The following is an 18,351-nucleotide window of genomic DNA, read 5'->3' on the forward strand; positions in this document are numbered from 1 at the left end:
TCACCTTGTGATCCACCTGCCTTGGCCTCCCAATGTGCTGGGATTACAGGTGTGAGCCACCGCACTGGCTAGTTGTCATGAATATTAAGATAATTTTTTTTTTTTTTTTTTTTTTTTTTTTTTTGAGACGGAGTCTCGCTCTGTCGCCCAGGCTGGAGTGCCGTGGCCGGATCTCAGCTCACTGCAAGCTCCGCCTCCCGGGTTTACGCCATTCTCTCGCCTCAGCCTCCCGAGTAGCTGGGACTACAGGCGCCCGCCATCTCGCCCGGCTAATTTTTTGTATATTTTAGTAGAGACGGGGTTTCACCGTGTTAGCCAGGATGGTCTCGATCTCCTGACCTCGTGATCCGCCCGTCTCGGCCTCCCAAAGTGCTGGGATTACAGGCTTGAGCCACCGCGCCCGGCCTAATATTAAGATAATTTCTGCATTTGTAAAACGGGATCATCACACTAGTTGGGGGAGAGCTGTAGCAGGTGACATGAAACGGCATGTTCTAGGGACCTCCTGCGGGACGCTGAGGCCACAGCCTGCACTCTGCATCCTCACCACTTTCTCCCTTCCCCACGTCCTCCCACCTTTGTGGATCAACATGGCAGCTGAGTACTTCTGGCTTCCAGTGACCAGAAGCTCACATGACCATGATCCTCCTAAAAGCTGACACTCCTGGTTAAAGTCACCAACTCTCCCTCCACAGGAGCCCAGCACAGAAAGGGTACCATCCACGTGCAGAATCCTCACTCCCCAAGAGCGGGCATTGGTCAGGAGGCTGCTGCTGCCCCCACTGCCTCCTCCACTGATGCTCCCCTGAAATTACAACACAGAGTCAGGTAGGAACAGAGACTCCCCAAGGCCTGAACGTGAAGGGGACAGATAGAAATTGCTTCTGGGAGCCCTAAGTCATCCATGGGAGGGACTGCGGGGAGGCAGGCAGGAGAGACAGTACAGTGCAGAGAGTCCATCCCAACCCTCAGGAAGACATCCTGTCCTCCATATGGCCACATCGGGAGAGGAAAGACCACTGGTCTGCCTATACATTGTGCTCTGGCCACCTCATGACCAGAAAGGAACACGTGCTTCTGAGAGAGCTGTTTGTGGGGAGGGCCTCTGCAAGGAAAGCTCTCAGCACAGTAAGTACACAACAAACATGGTGACCATCATCCTCTCTGAGCATGAAACTATGCTGGCTGCCGATCTTCCCCCTCCACTGGCTCAGTCCAGCAGCACCACCTCCCCCATCACAGCCATGTACCCCTCCTGATGTCACTAGCATGACTCTTCTCACAAGATCACCTTAACTCCTCCTCCTGCCACTAAACTTTAACAGCCCTGAATTTTCACACAAGGAATAAAGAGTTACTTGTAAAAGAAGTCTGGCTTCTGTACCAAGCAGCCCTGTCCCGCCACATCCTACATCCCCATGGTTCTCTTGGTAGGCTCCGGAGTTGGAGGTGGCTCTGGTTTCAACACTTACTCTCGAGGTGAATGGCTAAATAACTTGTCTGAGCCTCCACTACCTAACGTAGAAGAAGGAAATAATGACAATACTGCATATTGCAGAGTGTGCAGTTTGAGTGGGTGCTTCAGAAGAACCTGGGAAGAAGGGTGAAATCCCTCCCTGTGCTGGAGACTACCCACTCTGTCCCGTCTTGCTCCAGCTCACCTGGTTTCTGATAGCCTTCTGCAGCAGCTCCTTTCCTCTGCTTAGAGGCACCTGACGGGAGAGAAGAGCAGTGAGGTCTGCTGTTAGGCCATGTGTGCACTGAAAGATGTTTACACAGGAGCTGGTGAGGGGTTATGTCTTGGGGTTATGTCCCTCGGAAAGCTGGGAGCAGTGACAACTGAGGACTGGTAGAAATGAGAGCCTAGAAAACATCTAGGAGGTAGGCCGGGCGCGGTGGCTCAAGCCTGTAATCCCAGCACTTTGGGAGGCTGAGACGGGCGGATCACGAGGTCAGGAGATCGAGACCATCCTGGCGAACACGGTGAAACCCCGTCTCTACTAAAAATACAAAAACTAGCCGGGCGAGGTGGCGGGCGCCTGTAGTCCCAGCTACTCGGGAGGCTGAGGCAGGAGAATGGCGTAAACCCGGGAGGCGGAGCTTGCAGTGAGCTGAGATCCGGCCACTGCACTCCAGCCTGGGCGACAGAGCGGAACTCCGCCTCAAAAAAAAAAAAAAAAAAAAAAAAGAAAACATCTAGGAGGTAAAGGTAAAGCCGCAGGAAGTTTAGGTAATCCTGAGGTGGTAGCCTGAACCTGGTGGAGAGAAGGGCACTCTGAATTCACTGAGATCCAATTGTTACAAATGTCCTGAGACTCCTCTTGAAGAGTCTCTGCACTCTCCAGCAGATAATGAAAGCAAATGTTTCACTTCAGAAGTTTTTGCTCGTAGGAAGTCCCATCTGTCATCACAATGCCAACAGTGTATGTTCATGGACATTTTAATATTAATATAAGTTAGACAAAAATAACAACGTAAGCCTAGAGGGGAAAAGCCATATTCCTTTTTAAATCAAATACATAACACGTGTATTATCCAAACTCTTGGCCCTTCATACATGCAAGCAAGGAAGAAGGGAATGGCTGTCTACTCAGGGTACTCCTGCCCAAGCCCAGACCAATCCCAACATGTCTTTTCTGGTTTATGAAGAGTCTCTTCTGGTTTCTAAAACTCTGACTTTGAAGTCCTATAAAAACTGACATATGGCATAAAAGGGTAGCACGGGGGATAGTATGTTGCTGAGGTGTTTAGATCCAGAGCTATGATAAAATATTCTCAGTCCCTGAATTCAAATGAGAGATTAAATTAAGCCAGATGAAACTAAAACCAGAGACTGCCTTAAAAGGCTCACCAAAGCCTACCTTCTTTGTTTACACAGCATACCTTTCCTACTCCATGAGGTTCTTACCGAGTCAACAGGTTTTTGTGAAGGCCTGGGGTGGCTGCCTTTTGGATCAACCATGGCTGATGTTTCCACTCTGACCTCACTGGGGTTAGGGCTAGGGCAGCCTCTTTGGTTTGTCCTACTGCTCTCTGCTTTTGCTTCTCTGCGGCTGGACACGATGTAACTTACTTCTTTGCTCAGAAAACCCTCAATTACCTGAAACCAGATCACAGAGATGGCTCAAAACCAAAAAGCAAATGCAGAATTGTCAATATAAAGAGGCTAGAGAAGGAAATCTTGGCTGCCAGGAGTTCCAGAATCAATGTCTTTAAATAGACTAAATGCAGTTCCGTACCAAGTTCCTAAGAAGACATCATCCTGAAATCTAACAGGGTGTATATATACATATATATATAAATAAAACAGGTTTTGTCTCCAGGACTGCTGCCCCTGACCCAGTGGCAGAAGGCTGCAGGCTTTGAGTTCTATGAGCAGCTTGAGTTTGCATACAGCAAGAACACATTGAAAGAACTGGACAGGATTAAGACTAGCTTGTGTAAGCCATGATTTTTCTGTGTAAGACACACTGGGGACCAGGTATGGTGGCTCATGACTGTAATCCTAGCACTATAGGGGGCTGAGGTGGGAGGATCACTTGAGGTCAGGAGTTCAAGACATGCCAGAGCAACACAGCAAGACCCTGTCTCTGAAATTTTTTAAAAATTTAAAAAAAAATTTTTTTTTTTTTTTTGAGACGGAGTCTCGCTCTGTCGCCCAAACTGGAGTGCAGTGGCCGGATCACAGCTCACTGCAAGCTCCGCCTTTCGGGTTCACGCCATTCTCCTGCCTCAGCCTCCCGAGTAGCTGGGACTATAGGCGCCCGCCACCTCGCCTGGCTAGTTTTTTGTATTTTTTTTTTTTTTTTTAGTAGAGACGGGGTTTCACCATGTTTGCCAGGATGGTCTCGATCTCCTGACCTTGTGATCCGCCCGTCTCGGCCTCCCAAAGTGCTGGGGTTACAGGCTTGAGCCACCACACCCGGCCTTAAATTTTTTAAATTAGCTGGGTGTTGTTATGTGCACCTATAGTCCTAGCTACTTGGGAGGTTGAGGCAGAAGCATCCCTTAAGCCCAGTAGTTCAATGATGCAGTGAGCTATGACTGTACCACTACACTCCAGCTTGGGGAGTGAAATCCTGTCTCTCTTAAAAAAGAAGAAAAAAAAAAGGCTAATATGACTTATTTTATGTTATATATACTTTATGACAATTAAAAAAATCTAGTTATGAATTGAAGCATTACATTTACCTTTTTTTCTTTCTTATTTTTTTTTTTTTTGTGACAAGGTCTCACTTTGTCTCCCAGGCTGTAGTGCTGTGGCGCGATCCTGGCTCACTCTAATCTCCACCTCCTGGGTTCAAGCAATTCTCCTGCCTCAGCCTCCCAAGTAGCTGGGACAACAGGTGTGTGCCACCACACCGGCTAATTTTTGTATTTTTAGAGGAGACGGGGTTTCATCATGTTGGCCAGGCTGGTCTGGAACTCCTGACCTCAAGTGATCTGCCCACCTCGGCCTCCCAGGGTGTTGGGATTACAGGTGTGAGTCACTGTGCCTGATCACATCTACCTTTTTTTCGTCACCAGGCTGGAGTGCAGTGACACAATCTCGGCTCACTGCAACCTCTGTCTCCCAGGTTCAAGCGATTCTCCTACCTCAGCCTCCTGAATAGCTGGGACTACAGGCGCGTGCCACTATGCCCAGTTAATTTTTGTAATTTTAGTAGAGATGGGGTTTCACCATGTTGGCCAAGATGGTCTCAATTTCTTGACCTTGTGATCTGCCCATCTCGGCCTCCCAAAGTGCTGGGATTACAGGTGTGAGCCACCGTGCCTGGCTGCATCTACCTTTTTTAATATGGCAAAAGCAAATGCTAGAGGGTAGGAGTAGGGCAATCAATGATTATCCTATATAAATACAGGAGATTGTAAATGACCATACATTCCTCCTCCCATCCCAGTATACCCACTCCTTTGCAATATGACTTTGTTGTTCCTGCCATTAGGAGATGGGACCTACTTTTTTATGCCCTTCAATCTGACTTGATTGGACCAATAGAACATGGGGAAATTATGATGTGTGAGTTCTAGAGCCTAGGCCTCAGAGGCCTTGGCTTCCTGCCCCACTTTCTGGGAAGGCTGCCTTGAGACCACCATGTTAAATCAGCTAGTCTGGCACACAGTGCCAGATGTGTAAGTGAGGCCATCTTGTTCTTTCCAGCCCAGGTGACCTTCCAGCTGAATGCAGCCTCAGGAATGAGCCCTGTTGAAACCACCAGATAAAACCACCCAGCCAACCCACAGCATAATGAGAAATAATAAATTGTTGTTTTGGCCAGGTGCGGTGGCTCACGCCTGTAATCCCAGCACTTTGGGAGGCCAAGGTGGGTGGATCACCTGAGGTCCAGGAGTTCGAGACCAGCCTGGCCAACATGGTGAAACTTCGTCTTTACTGAAAATACACACCTGCACACAAAAACTAGCTGGGCATGGTGCCTGTAAACCAAACTACTCTGGAGGCTGAGGAAGGCTTGAACCTGGGAGTTGGAGGTTGCAGTGAGCCGAGATTGCACCACTGCACTCCAGCCTGGGCAACAAGAGCAAAACTTTGTCTAAAAATAAATAAATAAATAGAAAATAAATTGTTGCCTTAAGCCCTATATAGCAAAGGCTAAATGACGAAAGGACTAAAAGTTCAAAATGTAATTATGGGCCAGTTTGGTTATATAATCCTCATTCTATCCATCCTCACCGAGTTTCTGCAGTCCCGAGTTTCTGGGTTTGACAGCAAACAGCCTCTCCATTCCAAGCCTATTCATCCAGTTTCCCCAGTTGTTAGTCTCTTTTGGGCCAAGCACTATCATGCTATCTTCTTTTTTTTTTTTTTTTTTTTGGAGACAGAGTCTTGCTCTGTTGCCCAGGCTGGAGTGCAATGGCACAATTTTGGCTCACTAGCACCTCTGCCTCCTGGGTTGAAGCGATTGTTATGCCTCAGCCTCCCGAGCAGCTGGGACTACAAGTGCGCGCTACCACGCCCTGCTAATTTTTTATATAAGGTTTCATCATGTTGGCCAGGCTGGTCTAGAACTCCTGACCTCAGGTGATCTGCCCACCTCAGCCTCCCACAGCGTTGGGATTACAGGTGTGAGCCACTGAGCCCAGCCTAAATACATATATTTTGTTTGTTTGTTTGTTTTTGAGATGGAGTCTTGCTTTGTTGCACAGGCTGGAGTGCAGAGGCACGATCTTGGCTCACTGTAACCTCCACCTCCCGGTTTCAAGCAGTTCTCCTGCCTCAGCCTCCCGAGTAGCTGGGATTACAGGTGCATGCCACCACACCTGGCTAATTTTTGTATTTTCAGTAGAGACTGTGTTTCACCATGTTGGCCAGGCTGATCTCGAACTCTTGTCCTCAAGTGATCTGCCCGTCTCAGCCTCCCAAAGTGCTGGGATTACAAGTGTGAGCCACCGTGCCCAGCCCCTAAAAATATTTTAATGGAATCAAATACAGCAAATGCTTTTTACTCAAAGTTGTTCACCTGTGTTATTTCTAAACGCTAAAAATTATTAAGACTCTAAATGTCCACAGGGCAACAGTTAAGTAAATTAATAATCCACTCAAAAGAATATTATATTCCCATTGCAAATGATACATATGAAGGGCAATAATGATAGAAAAGTGCTAATGCTTTAAGGTTATAGGTAAAAAGTGGATAATAAAAACGTACTAATGCCAGCTGGGTGCTGTGGCTTATGCCCATAATCCTAACCTTTTGGGAGGCTGAGGTCGGGGGACTGCCTGACGCCAAGAGTAAAAGACCAACCTGGCCAACACAGTGAGACCCTGTCTCTAAAATTTAAAAAGAAAGTACTCATATCACAGCTAGAAAAAAATAAGCATTGCCCTGCCCTCAGCTCCCTCTTGCAGGCAACTGGGTAAGGCAAAAAAAAAAAAAGGCCAGGCGTGGTGGCTCACACCTGTAATCCCAGCACTTTGGGAGGCTGAGGTGGGTGGGTGGATCACCTGATGTCAGAAGTTCCAGACCAGCCCAACCAACAAAAATTGTAGAGACCCCATCTCTACAAAAAATACAAAATTAGCCAGGTGTGGAGATGCATGCCTGTAATCCCAGCCCCTCGGGAGGCTGAGGCAGGAGAATCGCTTGAACCCAGGAGGTGGAGGTTGCAGTGAGCTGAGATCGTGCCATTGCACTCCAGCATGGGCAACAAGAGCGAGACTCCGTCTCAAAAAAAATAAAGAAAAAGGGCCAGTAGCAGTGGCTCAGGCCTGTAATCCCAGTACTTTGGGAGGCTGAGGCAGGAGGATTACTTGAACCCAGGAGGTCGTGACCAGTCTGGGGAACATGGCGACACTCTGCATCTACAAAAAAATACAAAAATGAGCAGGGCATCGTGGCAAGCACCTGTAGTCCCAGCTACAGGGAAACTGAGGTGGGAGGATCACCCGAGTCTGGGGAGGTTGAGGCTGTATGAGGCCGTAGTGAGCCATGGTGGCGCCACTGCATTCTAGCCTGGGTGACTGAGTATGGCCCACTATCAAAAAAAAAAAAAAGAAGCACAATAAAACAAAGGCAGGATGGAGGCAGAAGGTAGATGGAAACTTACCCAGGGCTAGGAGTAGCAAGGATATAGGGAGTTGCCCAAGCATATAGGGAGTGGTTTCCTTTTTGGGGTGATGAAAACGTTCTACAATTGACTGTGCGATCATACAACTTACACATTTCTGTGAATATACTAAAAACCACTGAGCTGTGCACTTTAAATGGATGAATTTTATGATATGTGAATTATATCTAAATTAAGCCATTATGACAGGAAAGGAGGAAAGAAAAATACTTAAAAATGCTGGTTGTCACTTGGAGTACTTCCATGTTCTCTAAAATTTCTAGAACGAACAGATAATATGTTTATTTATTTATTTTAACATTATTTTTGAGACAGGGTCTTGCTTTGTCATCCAGGCTGGAGTGTAGCAGTGCAATCATAGCTCACTGCAGCCTCAAACTCCCGAGTTCAGGTAATCCTTCCACCTTAGCCTCCTGAGTAGCTGGACTATAGGCATGTGCCACTGCCCCCAGCTAACCACTTTTTTTTTTTTTTTTTTTGAGGTGGAATCTCGCTCTTGTTACCCAGGCTGAAGTACAATGGTGTGATCTTGGCTCATTGCAACCTCTGCCACCTGAGTTCAATTGATTCTCCTGCCTCAGCCTCCTGAGTAGCTGGGATTACAGGCATGTGCCACCACGCCAGGTTAATTTTGTATTTTTAGTAGAGATGGGGTTTCTCCATGTTGGTCAGGCTGGTCTCAAACTCCTGACCTTAGGTGATCTGCCCGCCTAGGCCTCCCAAAGTGCCGAGATTATAGGAGTAAGCCACTGTGCCTGGGAGTTATAATTTTATTTTTTGTAGAGATGAGGTCTCACTGTGTTGCTCAGGTTGGTCTCAAACTCCTGGACTCAAGCAATCCTCCCACCTCAGCCTCCCAAAGTGTTGAGATCACAGGTGTGAGCCACCACAACCGGCCATTAAGTTTCCTTTTTTTTGACTGGACGTGGTGGCTCACACCTGTAATCCCAGCACTTTGGGAGGCCGAGGCAGGTGGATCACGAGGTCAGGAGATCAAGACCATCCTGGCTAACACGGTAAAACCTCGTCTCTACTAAAAATACAAAAACATTAGCCGGGCGTGGTGGTGGGGACCTGTAGTCCCAGCTACTCAGGAGGCTGAGGCAGGAGAATGGCATGAACCTGGGAGACAGAGCTTGCAGTGAGCCGAGATCCCGCCACTGCACTCCAACCTGGGCGACAGAGCGAGGCACTGTCTCAGAAAAAAAAAAAAAAAGTTTCTTTTTTTCTTGAGACAGGGTCATGCTGTGTCACCTTGGCTGGACTGCCTCCTGGGGCTCAAGCGAGTCTCATACCTCAGCCTACTGAGTAGCTGAGACTACAGGCATGTGCCACTGGACCTGGTTAATTTTTGTATTTTTAGTAGAGACAGGGTTTTGCCATATTGGCCAGGGTGATCTAAACTCCTGGGCTCAAGTGATCCACCTGGTTCGGCCTCCCAAAGTGCTAGGATTACAGGTGTGAGCCACCACACCCAGCCTTTTTTTGAGACAAGGTCTCACTCTGTTGTCCAGGCTGGAGTGCAGTGGTGCAAGATCTCGTCTTCAGCTCACTGTAACCTCTGCCTTCTGGGCTCAAGTGATCCTCCTACCTCAGCCTCCCAACTACAATCATGCACCACGACACCTGCTTAATTTTTTGTATGTTTTGTAGAGACAGATTCTCGTCATGTTGCCAGGCTGATCTTTAACTCCTGGACTCAAGTGATCTGTCCTCCTCAGCCTCCCAAAGTGCTGGGATTACAGTCATGAGCCACTGTGCCCAGCCTAAGTTTCTAATACGGAAAAAGATTTATCTTTATTTTATTTTATTTTATTATTTTTTTTTTGAGACGGAGTCTCGCTGTCACCCAGGCTGGAGCGCCATGGCCGGATCTCAACTCACTGCAAGCTCCGCCTCCTGGGTTTACACCATTCTCCTGCCTCAGCCTCCCGAGTACCCGGGACTACAGGCGCCCGCCACCTCGCCCAGCTAGGTTTTTTTTGTATTTTTTTAGTAGAGACGGGGTTTCACCGTGTTAGCCAGGATGGTCTCAATCTCCTGACCTCGTGATCCGCCCGTCTCGGCCTCCCAAAGTGCTGGGATTACAGGCTTGAGCCACCACGCCTGGCTGTTATCTTTATTTTTTAAAGGTTATTTATTATCATTGTTATTTTTTGAGACAGAGTCTCGCTCTGTCTCCCAGGCTGGAGTGCAGTGGTACGATCTCAGCTCACTGCAAACTCCGCCTCCCAGGTTCAAACAATCCTCCTGCCTCAGCCTTCTGAGCAGCTGGGACTATAGGTGCCCACCATGATGCCTGGCTAATTTTTGTATTTTTAGTAGAGACAGAGTTTTGTCGTTTAGGCCCGGGTGGTCCCGAACTCCTGACCTCAAGTAATCCACCTGCCTTGGCCTTCCGAAGTGCTCGGATTACAGGTGTGAGCCACAGCACCTGGCCAAAAAAATGGTTTATGTTTAAAATTGCTTTGGGAAATGTAGTGAGACCTTTGAAAATACCTGGAAACTGCAAGGCGTGGTAGCTCACGCCTGTAATCCCAGCACTTTGGGAGGCCGAAGTGGGCAGATTACGAGGTCAGGAGTTCAAGACAACCCTGGCCAACAAGGTGAAACCCCATCTCTACTAAAAAGACAAAATTAGCCAGACATGGTGGTGTGCACCTGTCATCTCAGCTACTGGGGAGGCTGAGGCAGGAGAATCGCTTGAACCTGGGAGGCAGAGGTTGCAGTGAGTTGAGATCGTGCCACTGCACTCCAGCCTGGGTTATAGATCAAGACTCCATCTCAAGAAAAAAAAAAGAAAGAAAATACCTGGAAACTATAGATATAATCCCTATCCAACTCCTGCTCTACAGCGCAAACGCACATGGTATCACAGGAGAAGAGCAGGTTACCTACCCCACCCAGTTGCTGAATGGCCCCTGTCAAAAACTGGAGATTCTTGCCAGCAGGCAGATCCAAGTAAAAGGACTTTCCGGAAAAGGGATGCTTCCCAGCACCTGGTGAGTTCTTCTGGCATTTCCCCAGATACCTGGAAACTCCTAGCTGAGCCCCTAGAAAACAATAAAGAGGAGCAAAGTAAGAAGCTTGAAAAGAGAGTCCTGAGGCCAGGTGGCCCTCACTGACAGTTCAGTCTGTATGCTGTAACAGTGCAGACTAGGCCCTGGGCACACACAGACAGCTGCAAAGCCAATGCCCTTACCCTCATGAAGCTCAGATGTGGTGAAACTAGAACCTCCCAAACAAGATAATAAGCAAACAAGGCTTGCTGACTTCTTCACTTCTTCCTTAGAATCTAAATCTAGGGAAGCCATTTAAGTAAAAAGGAATTAGACAGATCCTCAAACCAGACACTGGGGAGCTGTGGTAAACTAGGGAAAAGAGGGCCCAGATTCACAGGGGGGTGCCAGGCAGGAGGATGCTTTCTAGCTGTGCTGAGCAAGTCACTGCCTGCCATGTTGCCAGTGCCAAGTAAGCAGCCCAGCCCTAACCAGTCAGCAGGGTAACATCATGGCAGTGTTGCAGCCTAGCTTAGGGTGAATATGCATGTGTATTTGAGATAGATAAGAAGGTAAGGGGACAGTGAACTTGTTGGCTCCTGAATGGGCCTACTTCCTAACCTCTCCATTTGGTAACTTAGGTAATTATAACTCAAAAAGACAGCTCTTGAAAAACAACAGGACAAAGAGCGTGTGTGTGTGTTTGTGTTGGAGAGCACAGAATGCTGCTGCAAATGGAGAGTGAAGGAGCCCATATTCCAAGGGCTCTGCAGCATAGTGGGGCCATTTCCCCCTTCTTTTTTTTTTCTTTTTCCCTTTTGAAATGGAGTTTTGCTCGTTGCCCAGGCTGGAGTGCAATGACGCGATCTTGGCTTACCGCAACCTCCTCCTTCCAGGTTCAAGCAATTCACTTGCCTCAGCCTCCCCAGTAGCTGGGGTTACAGACATGCACCACCACGCCTGGCTAATTTTGTATTTTTAGTAGAGTCAGGGTTTCTCCACGTTGGTCAGGCTGGTTGCAAACTCCCAACCTCAGGTGATCCGTCTGCCTCGGCCTCTCAAAGTGCTGGGATTACAGGCGTGAGCCACAGCGCCTGGCCTGGGTTGTTTCCTCTTCTATGCAACTTCCAATTCCTAAACTCAATGGAGGGACACATGAGGTAGGGCATAAGCTTTTGATCTTCCTTCCAAGAGCACCTTACCAATCAGAGTGGCTAATGTCCCAAAGTAACATTTGTGTATAAGAAAACATGAGGCGGCCGGGCGCGGTGGCTCAAGCCTGTAATCCCAGCACTTTGGGAGGCCGAGACGGGCGGATCACGAGGTCAGGAGATCGAGACCATCCTGGCTAACACGGTGAAACCCCGTCTCTACTAAAAATACAAAAAACTAGCCGGGCGACGAGGCGGGCGCCTGTAGTCCCAGCTACTCGGGAGGCTGAGACAGGAGAATGGCGTGAACCCGGGAGGAGGAGCTTGCAGTGAGCTGAGAGCCGGCCACTGCACTCCAGCCTGGGCGGCAGAGCAAGACTCCGTCTCAAAAAAAAAAAAAAAAAGAAAACATGAAGCAACTGAAGAAAGCAAGTACTATCAAAGAAACTTTCGCCGGGCGCGGTGGCTCAAGCCTGTAATCCCAGCACTTTGGGAGGCCGAGACGGGTGGATCATGAGGTCAGGAGATCGAGACCATCCTGGCTAACACAGTGAAACCCCATCTCTACTAAAAAAATACAAAATACTAGCCGGGCGAGGTGGCAGGCGCCTGTAGTCCCAGCTACTCCGGAGGCTAAGGCAGAATGGCTTAAACCCGGGAGGCGGAGCTTGCAGTGAGCTGAGATCCGGCCACTGCACTCCAGCCGGGCGACAAAGCGAGACTCCGTCTCAAAAAAAAAAAAAAAAAGAAACTTTCTCTGGTATAGATTGTCTGTCATAATAATGAACCAGATAGGAAAAAGAAAAAACCATTAAAGTATAATAAATATCCTCAAATAAATAAATAAATAAATATCCTCAAAAAGGCTAGGGAGGATACAGGAAACATAAAGCAGGAACGGCAGGTAAAGAAAAGAATTAGGACGGGCACAGTGGCTCATACCTGTAATCCCAGCTGGGAAGCTGAGGTGGGCACATTACTTGAGGCCAGGAGTTCGAGACCAGCCTGGGCAACATGGCAAAACCCTGCCTCTACCAGAAAAATTAGCTGGGCACGGTGGTGCACGCCTGTAATCCCAGCTACTTGGGTGGCTGAGGCACAGTAATTCCATGATCCCGGGAGGCAGACATTGCAGTGAGCTGAGATCATGCCACTGCACTCCAGTCTGGGTGACAGAGGGAGACTCTGTCTCAAAAAAGGAAAAAAAAGAAAATTAGTTGGAGATAATGGACATGAAAAACATAGTATTTTAAAAATCTTGGCCAGGTGCCATGTTTCACACCTGTAATCCCAGCACTTTGGGAGGCCGAGGTGGGTGGATCACTTGAGATAAGGACTTTGAGACCAGCCTGGCCAACATGGTGAAACCCCGTCTCCACTAAAAATACAAAAAATAACCAGGCATGGTGGCTCACGCCTGTAATCCCAGCTACTCGGGAGGCTGAGGCAGAAGAATTGCTTGAACCCAGGAGGTGGAGGTTACAGTGAGTTGCGGTCACACTACTGCACTCAAGCCTAGGAGACAGAGCGAGATTCTTCTTCTTCTTCTTCTTTTTTTTTTTTTTTTAAAAAGCCAGATAATAGCAAGTGTTGGTGAGGATATGAGAAACTGGAACCCTCACATACTTCTGGAGGGAATGTGGAATGGTGCAGTCACATTGGAAAAACCATGTATCAGTTTCTCAAAAGGTTAAAACACAGAGTTACCGTATGACCCAGCAATCTTACTCCTAGGTATACCCTTGAGAAATGAAAACACAGCCACATGAAAACCTATAAATGAATGCTTATAGCAATATTAATTATATAGCCAAAAAGTGAAGTCTTTCCCACCCTGCAAGATGATGGGTGAAAAAGCTGAGAAGCCAGATATAAACCCAAGGCCAAGAAGGCTGATGCTGGTGGCAAGGTGAAAAGGGGCAACCTCAAGGAGAAAAACGCCCAATAAGGGGAAACCCCACTGCAGCCGCAATCTTGTCCTTGTCAGAGGAACTGCAGATATTCCCGATCTGCTATGTATTCCAGAAAGGCCATGTCCAGGAAGAAGTACTCAGCTGCTAAATCCAAGGTTGAAAAGAAAAAGAAGTTTCTGGCCGGGCACGGTGGCTTAAGCCTGTAATCCCAGCACTTTGGGAGGCTGAGACGGAGGGATCACGAGGTCAGGAGATCGAGACCATCCTGGCTAACACGGTGAAACCCCGTCTCTACTAAAAAATACAAAAAACTAGCTGGGCGAGGTGGCAGGCGTCTGTAGTCCCAGCTACTCGGGAGGCTGAGGCAGGAGAATGGCATGAACCCGGGAGGCGGAGCTTGCAGTGAGCCGAGATCGCGCCACTGTACTCCAGCCTGGGTGACAGAGCGAGACTCTGTCTCAAAAAAAAAAAAAAAGAAAAAGAAGTTTCTTGCAACTGTTACAAAACCAGTCGGTGTTGACAAGAACAGTGGTACCCAGGTGGTTAAACTTCACAAAATGCCTAGATATTATCCTACTGAAGATGTGCCTCTAAAGCTGTTGAGTCACGGCAAAAAAAAAAAACCCTTCAGTTAGCATGTGAGAAAACTGCGATCCAGCATCACCTCCAGGACCACTCTGGTCAGCCTCACTGGGCGCCACAGAGACGAGAGGGTGGTTTTCCTGCAGCAGCTGGTCTTGGGACTGGACCTCTGGTCCTCGACCAAGTTCCTCTACGAAGAACACACCAGAAATCTGTCATTGCCACCTCAACCAAAATTGGTAGCAGCAACGTGAAAATAGCAAAACATCTTACTGGTGCACAAGATTTATCAGAAAGTTGTGGACTCACACGTTTTACAAAAAAAAATCAAACCTTTCCTCAGCTCCAGGGCTACCTGTGATCTGTATTTGCCCTGGTGAATGGAACTTATCCTCACAAACTGGTGTTCTGAATTTCTTAAGAACCTAATAACCGATAACATTTTGTTTGTGTCTCTTTAAAAAAAAGTGGAAACTCATATGTCCATCTGATGAATGGATAAACAAAATGTGGTATATCCATAGAATGGACTACTACTCAACAATGAAAAGGAATGATGTACTGACACATGGCACCACATGGATAAACCGCAAAAGCATCATGCTAAGTGAAAGAAATCAGTCACAAAAGACTACATATTGTATAACTATTTATATGAAATGTCCAGAAGAGGCAAATTTATAGAAACAGAAAGTAGATCAGCAGATGACTAGGGCTGGAGAATCAGGAAAAGTTTGAGAGTGGCTGCTAATGGGTATTCTTTTTTGGAGTAAGAAAAGCGTTCTAAATTGATTGTGGTGATGGTTGCCCAATTCTGTAAACATACTAAGTCACTGAATGTATACTTTATATGGGTGAACCGTGTGGTGTGTGAACTATAACTCAATAAAGCTGTTAAGAAAAAAAAAAAAAGGACAGGCGTGGTGGCTCACACTTGTAATCCCAGCACTTTGGGAGGCCAAGGTGGGTGGATAATGAGGTCAGGACATGAAGACCATCCTGGCCAACATAGTGAAACCATGTCTCTACTAAAAATACAAAAATCAGCTGGGCATGGTGGCGTGTGCCTGTAATTCCAGCTACTTGGGAGGCTGAGGCAGAAGAATTGCTTGAACCAGGGAGTCAGAGGTTTCAGTGAGCCGAAATCATGCCACTGCACTCTAGTCTGGCGACAGAACAAGACTCCATCTCAAAAAAAAAAAAAAAAAATTATTTATTTTGAGACAGGGTCTCACTCTGTTGCCCAGGCTGGAGTGTAGTGGCACGATCTTGGCTCACTGCAGCCTCCGCCTCCCAGGTTCAAGTGATTCTTCTGCCTGAGCCTCAAGTAGCTGGGATTACAGGCATGCAGCACCAAAGCCAGCTCTAAAAGAAAAACAGTTTAAATCTCAATATTTGCACAGCCTCAAAGTATCTTCCTGTAAGATATTTATTTATTACAAAAGGTAAAACAGTAACTTCATGTGGAAAAATCTAGCAGACACCACTTTTAATCAAGGGATCAAAGTTAATGAGATTTATCTTATCTTCATCATGTCCCTCCTGATACCACATACTGGAGAGGGGATAAGATCACTTCTGTGCCAAAAATGCTTTAGCTGAATTCAATCATGTGGACATATCAAACAAACCCAAATTTAGAGGTGACTTCAAAAGTACTGAGGTCATCAAAGACAAAGAATGAGGACCTCCTCTCAGGAGGAGACTAAGGAGATATGATAACTAAAAGCAACGTGTAATCTTTTTTTTTTTTTGAGATGGAGTCTTGCTGTGTCGCCCAGGCTGGAGTGCAGTGGTGCGATCTTGGCTTACCGCAACCTCTGCCTCCTAGGTTCAAGAGATTCTCCTGCCTCAGCCTCCCAAGTAGCTGGGACTACAGGCACGCACCACCACACCCAGCTAATTTTTGTATTTTAAGTAGAGACAGCCACGTGGCCCAGGATGGTCTTGATTTCCTGAACTCATGATCCGCCTGCCTCGGCCTCCCAAAGTGCTGGGATTACAGACATGAGCCACTGTGCCTAGCTGCAACATGTAATCTTAAATCAGGAAAAGAACATTGGGAGATAATTGGTAAAATGTGAATGAGATCTATAGATTAGTTAATGACATCAATATTAATTTCCTGATTATTTTTCTTTTCTTTCTTTTTTTTGAGACAGGAACTCACTGTCGCTCAGGCTAGAGTGCAGTAGTGTGATCATGGCTCATTGCAGCCTTGACCTCCTGGGCTCAAGTGATCCTCCCCCTGAGCCTCCTGAGTAGCTGGGACCACGTGCACCACCATGTCACGCACCACCATACCCAGCGAATTTTTTTGATTTTCTGTAGAGACAAGATCTCATTATGTTGCCCATTCTGGTCTTGAACTCCTGGGCTCAAGTGATCTTCTCATCTCAGCCTCCCAAAGTGCTGGGATTACAAGCATGAGCCAACATGCCTAGCCCCCTGGGTTTTTTTTTTTTTTTTTTTTTTTAGACCAAATTTTGCTTTGCACCCAGGCTGGAGCACAGTGGCACGATCTTGGCTCAGTGCAACCTCTGCCTCCCAGATTCAAGTGATTCTCCTGCCTCAGCCTTCCAAGTAGCTGGGATTACAGGTGCCCGCCACTACATCCAGCTAATTTTTTTGTATTTTTAGTAGAGACAGGGTTTCACCATGTTGGCCAGGCTGGTCTCGAAATCCTAAGCTCAAATGATCCGCCTGCCTCGGCCTCCCAAAGTGCTGGGATTACAGGCATGAGTCACCACGCCTGGCCTGGATTTTTCTAATTATACTATTATTACAAAGATGTTAATATGTGGGTAAAGAGTAAGAACCTTTGACTATTTTTGAAACTTTTTTATAACTGTGAAATTATTTTAAAATTAAAATTAAAAATGAAAAGATCTATCCACATCAATAGATGAGCTGAATATAACAGTGTGAGCTGGTAAATTAGGTTGAGTAACTCTTCCAGAAGGTATCACAAAGAGATAAATAAATGGACATCAGTGAATTTAAGAAATGCAGAGGATAGGGATAGAAGTGTCAGCACCACCAGAAGAGTTGCAAAGGGGGAGAAACAATGGAGAGAAGAAAACATTTGAAGAAATAATGATCCAGGCTTCTGAATAAATGTGGAAGATGAATACAAGAACTTCTGTTCTCTCTCTAAATACCACTAAAGTGACAGAAAAAGAATAAAAATAGATAAAGATACTGGCAAGAAGACAACAGGCAAGAGATGCCACAAAATGTTGGAAGCTGGAATTTAGATGGGTGAGTGAAAAACAGACAGGAGATGAGAGAAGGCTAAATCCTAAGCCAACAAGAAGCAAGCTGATTAGAGCTGAAAGGCCCAATCAGAGGGACCATATAGAGTAGAATGCTAGAATGAAACAGTAGGCTAAAATACCAATTATTTGAAAGCCTTTAAAAGGAATAGACTCTCAGAACCCTCTCCCACCCCAGCAGACTACAGCTGTGGTTTTTAACTGGGGGAGACTTTTCCCCTCAGGGTATACTTGGTAACCTCTGGAAATGTTTTTGGTTGTCACAACTGGGAAGTGGGTGTGATCCTGGCATCTAGTGGGTGGAGGCCAGGGATGCCTCTTAATATCTTACAAAGCACAGGACAAACTGGGAAAACAGTTACTTGGCTCAAAATGTCAATAGTCTTGAGGCCAGAAAAATCCCTGGACTAGAGGAACACTGGGTACAGGTGAAAGCAAAGATAAAGCCCTAGTGAAAACACAGGTGATCAAAAGAATGTCTGTATACTTAACAGTAAGACCTACAGATCTCTCACCCCAGTGAGCTCCCAGAATGCTGACAAGCTTATACTTACCAGACAGAGGTTTGGAGGACTTTTCTCTAGGGAACTGACTAGCCCAAGACAAAAACATACAAACTAGTGACAACTGAGGTCCCTCCCCCGCAAAATTGCCAGGTCCCAGCTTACAATGAAGTCTATCAAGTTGACAACCCCTTCTCCTCATTCTTAAATATGAATAGGTAAACAAAGATCATCAGACATTTAAAGAAAGTTTCTAACAAGAAATTAGGCTAGGCTGGGGGCGGTGGCCGTTTGTAATCCCAGCACTTTGGGAGGCCGAGGCAGGTGGATCACCTGAGGTC

The 18,351-nt window shown here is 46.8% G+C and overlaps 1 protein-coding gene across 2 annotated transcripts in view; it reads right to left on the reverse strand.

Moving 5' to 3' along the window:
* Positions 1 to 18,351, reverse strand: part of LOC117066875 (protein DBF4 homolog B-like) — a 66,013-nt gene that overhangs the window by 19,671 nt on the left and 27,991 nt on the right. Inside the window, exons 4-8 of one of the 2 annotated variants that reach the window (XM_033182734.1) lie at positions 14,315 to 14,422; positions 10,486 to 10,640; positions 2,909 to 3,100; positions 1,662 to 1,712; positions 718 to 805 (exon numbers count right to left, since the gene is read on the reverse strand). In XM_033182734.1, the coding sequence (XP_033038625.1) occupies positions 718 to 805; positions 1,662 to 1,712; positions 2,909 to 3,100; positions 10,486 to 10,640; positions 14,315 to 14,422 (594 nt within the window). The remainder of the gene's footprint in view (positions 1 to 717; positions 806 to 1,661; positions 1,713 to 2,908; positions 3,101 to 10,485; positions 10,641 to 14,314; positions 14,423 to 18,351) is intronic. The other variant, XM_033182735.1, reaches the window with a different exon arrangement.

The sequence above is a fragment of the Trachypithecus francoisi genome, unplaced genomic scaffold, assembly GCF_009764315.1.
Source record: "Trachypithecus francoisi isolate TF-2019V2 unplaced genomic scaffold, Tfra_2.0 Lachesis_group20, whole genome shotgun sequence".
NCBI lineage: Eukaryota > Metazoa > Chordata > Mammalia > Primates > Cercopithecidae > Trachypithecus > Trachypithecus francoisi.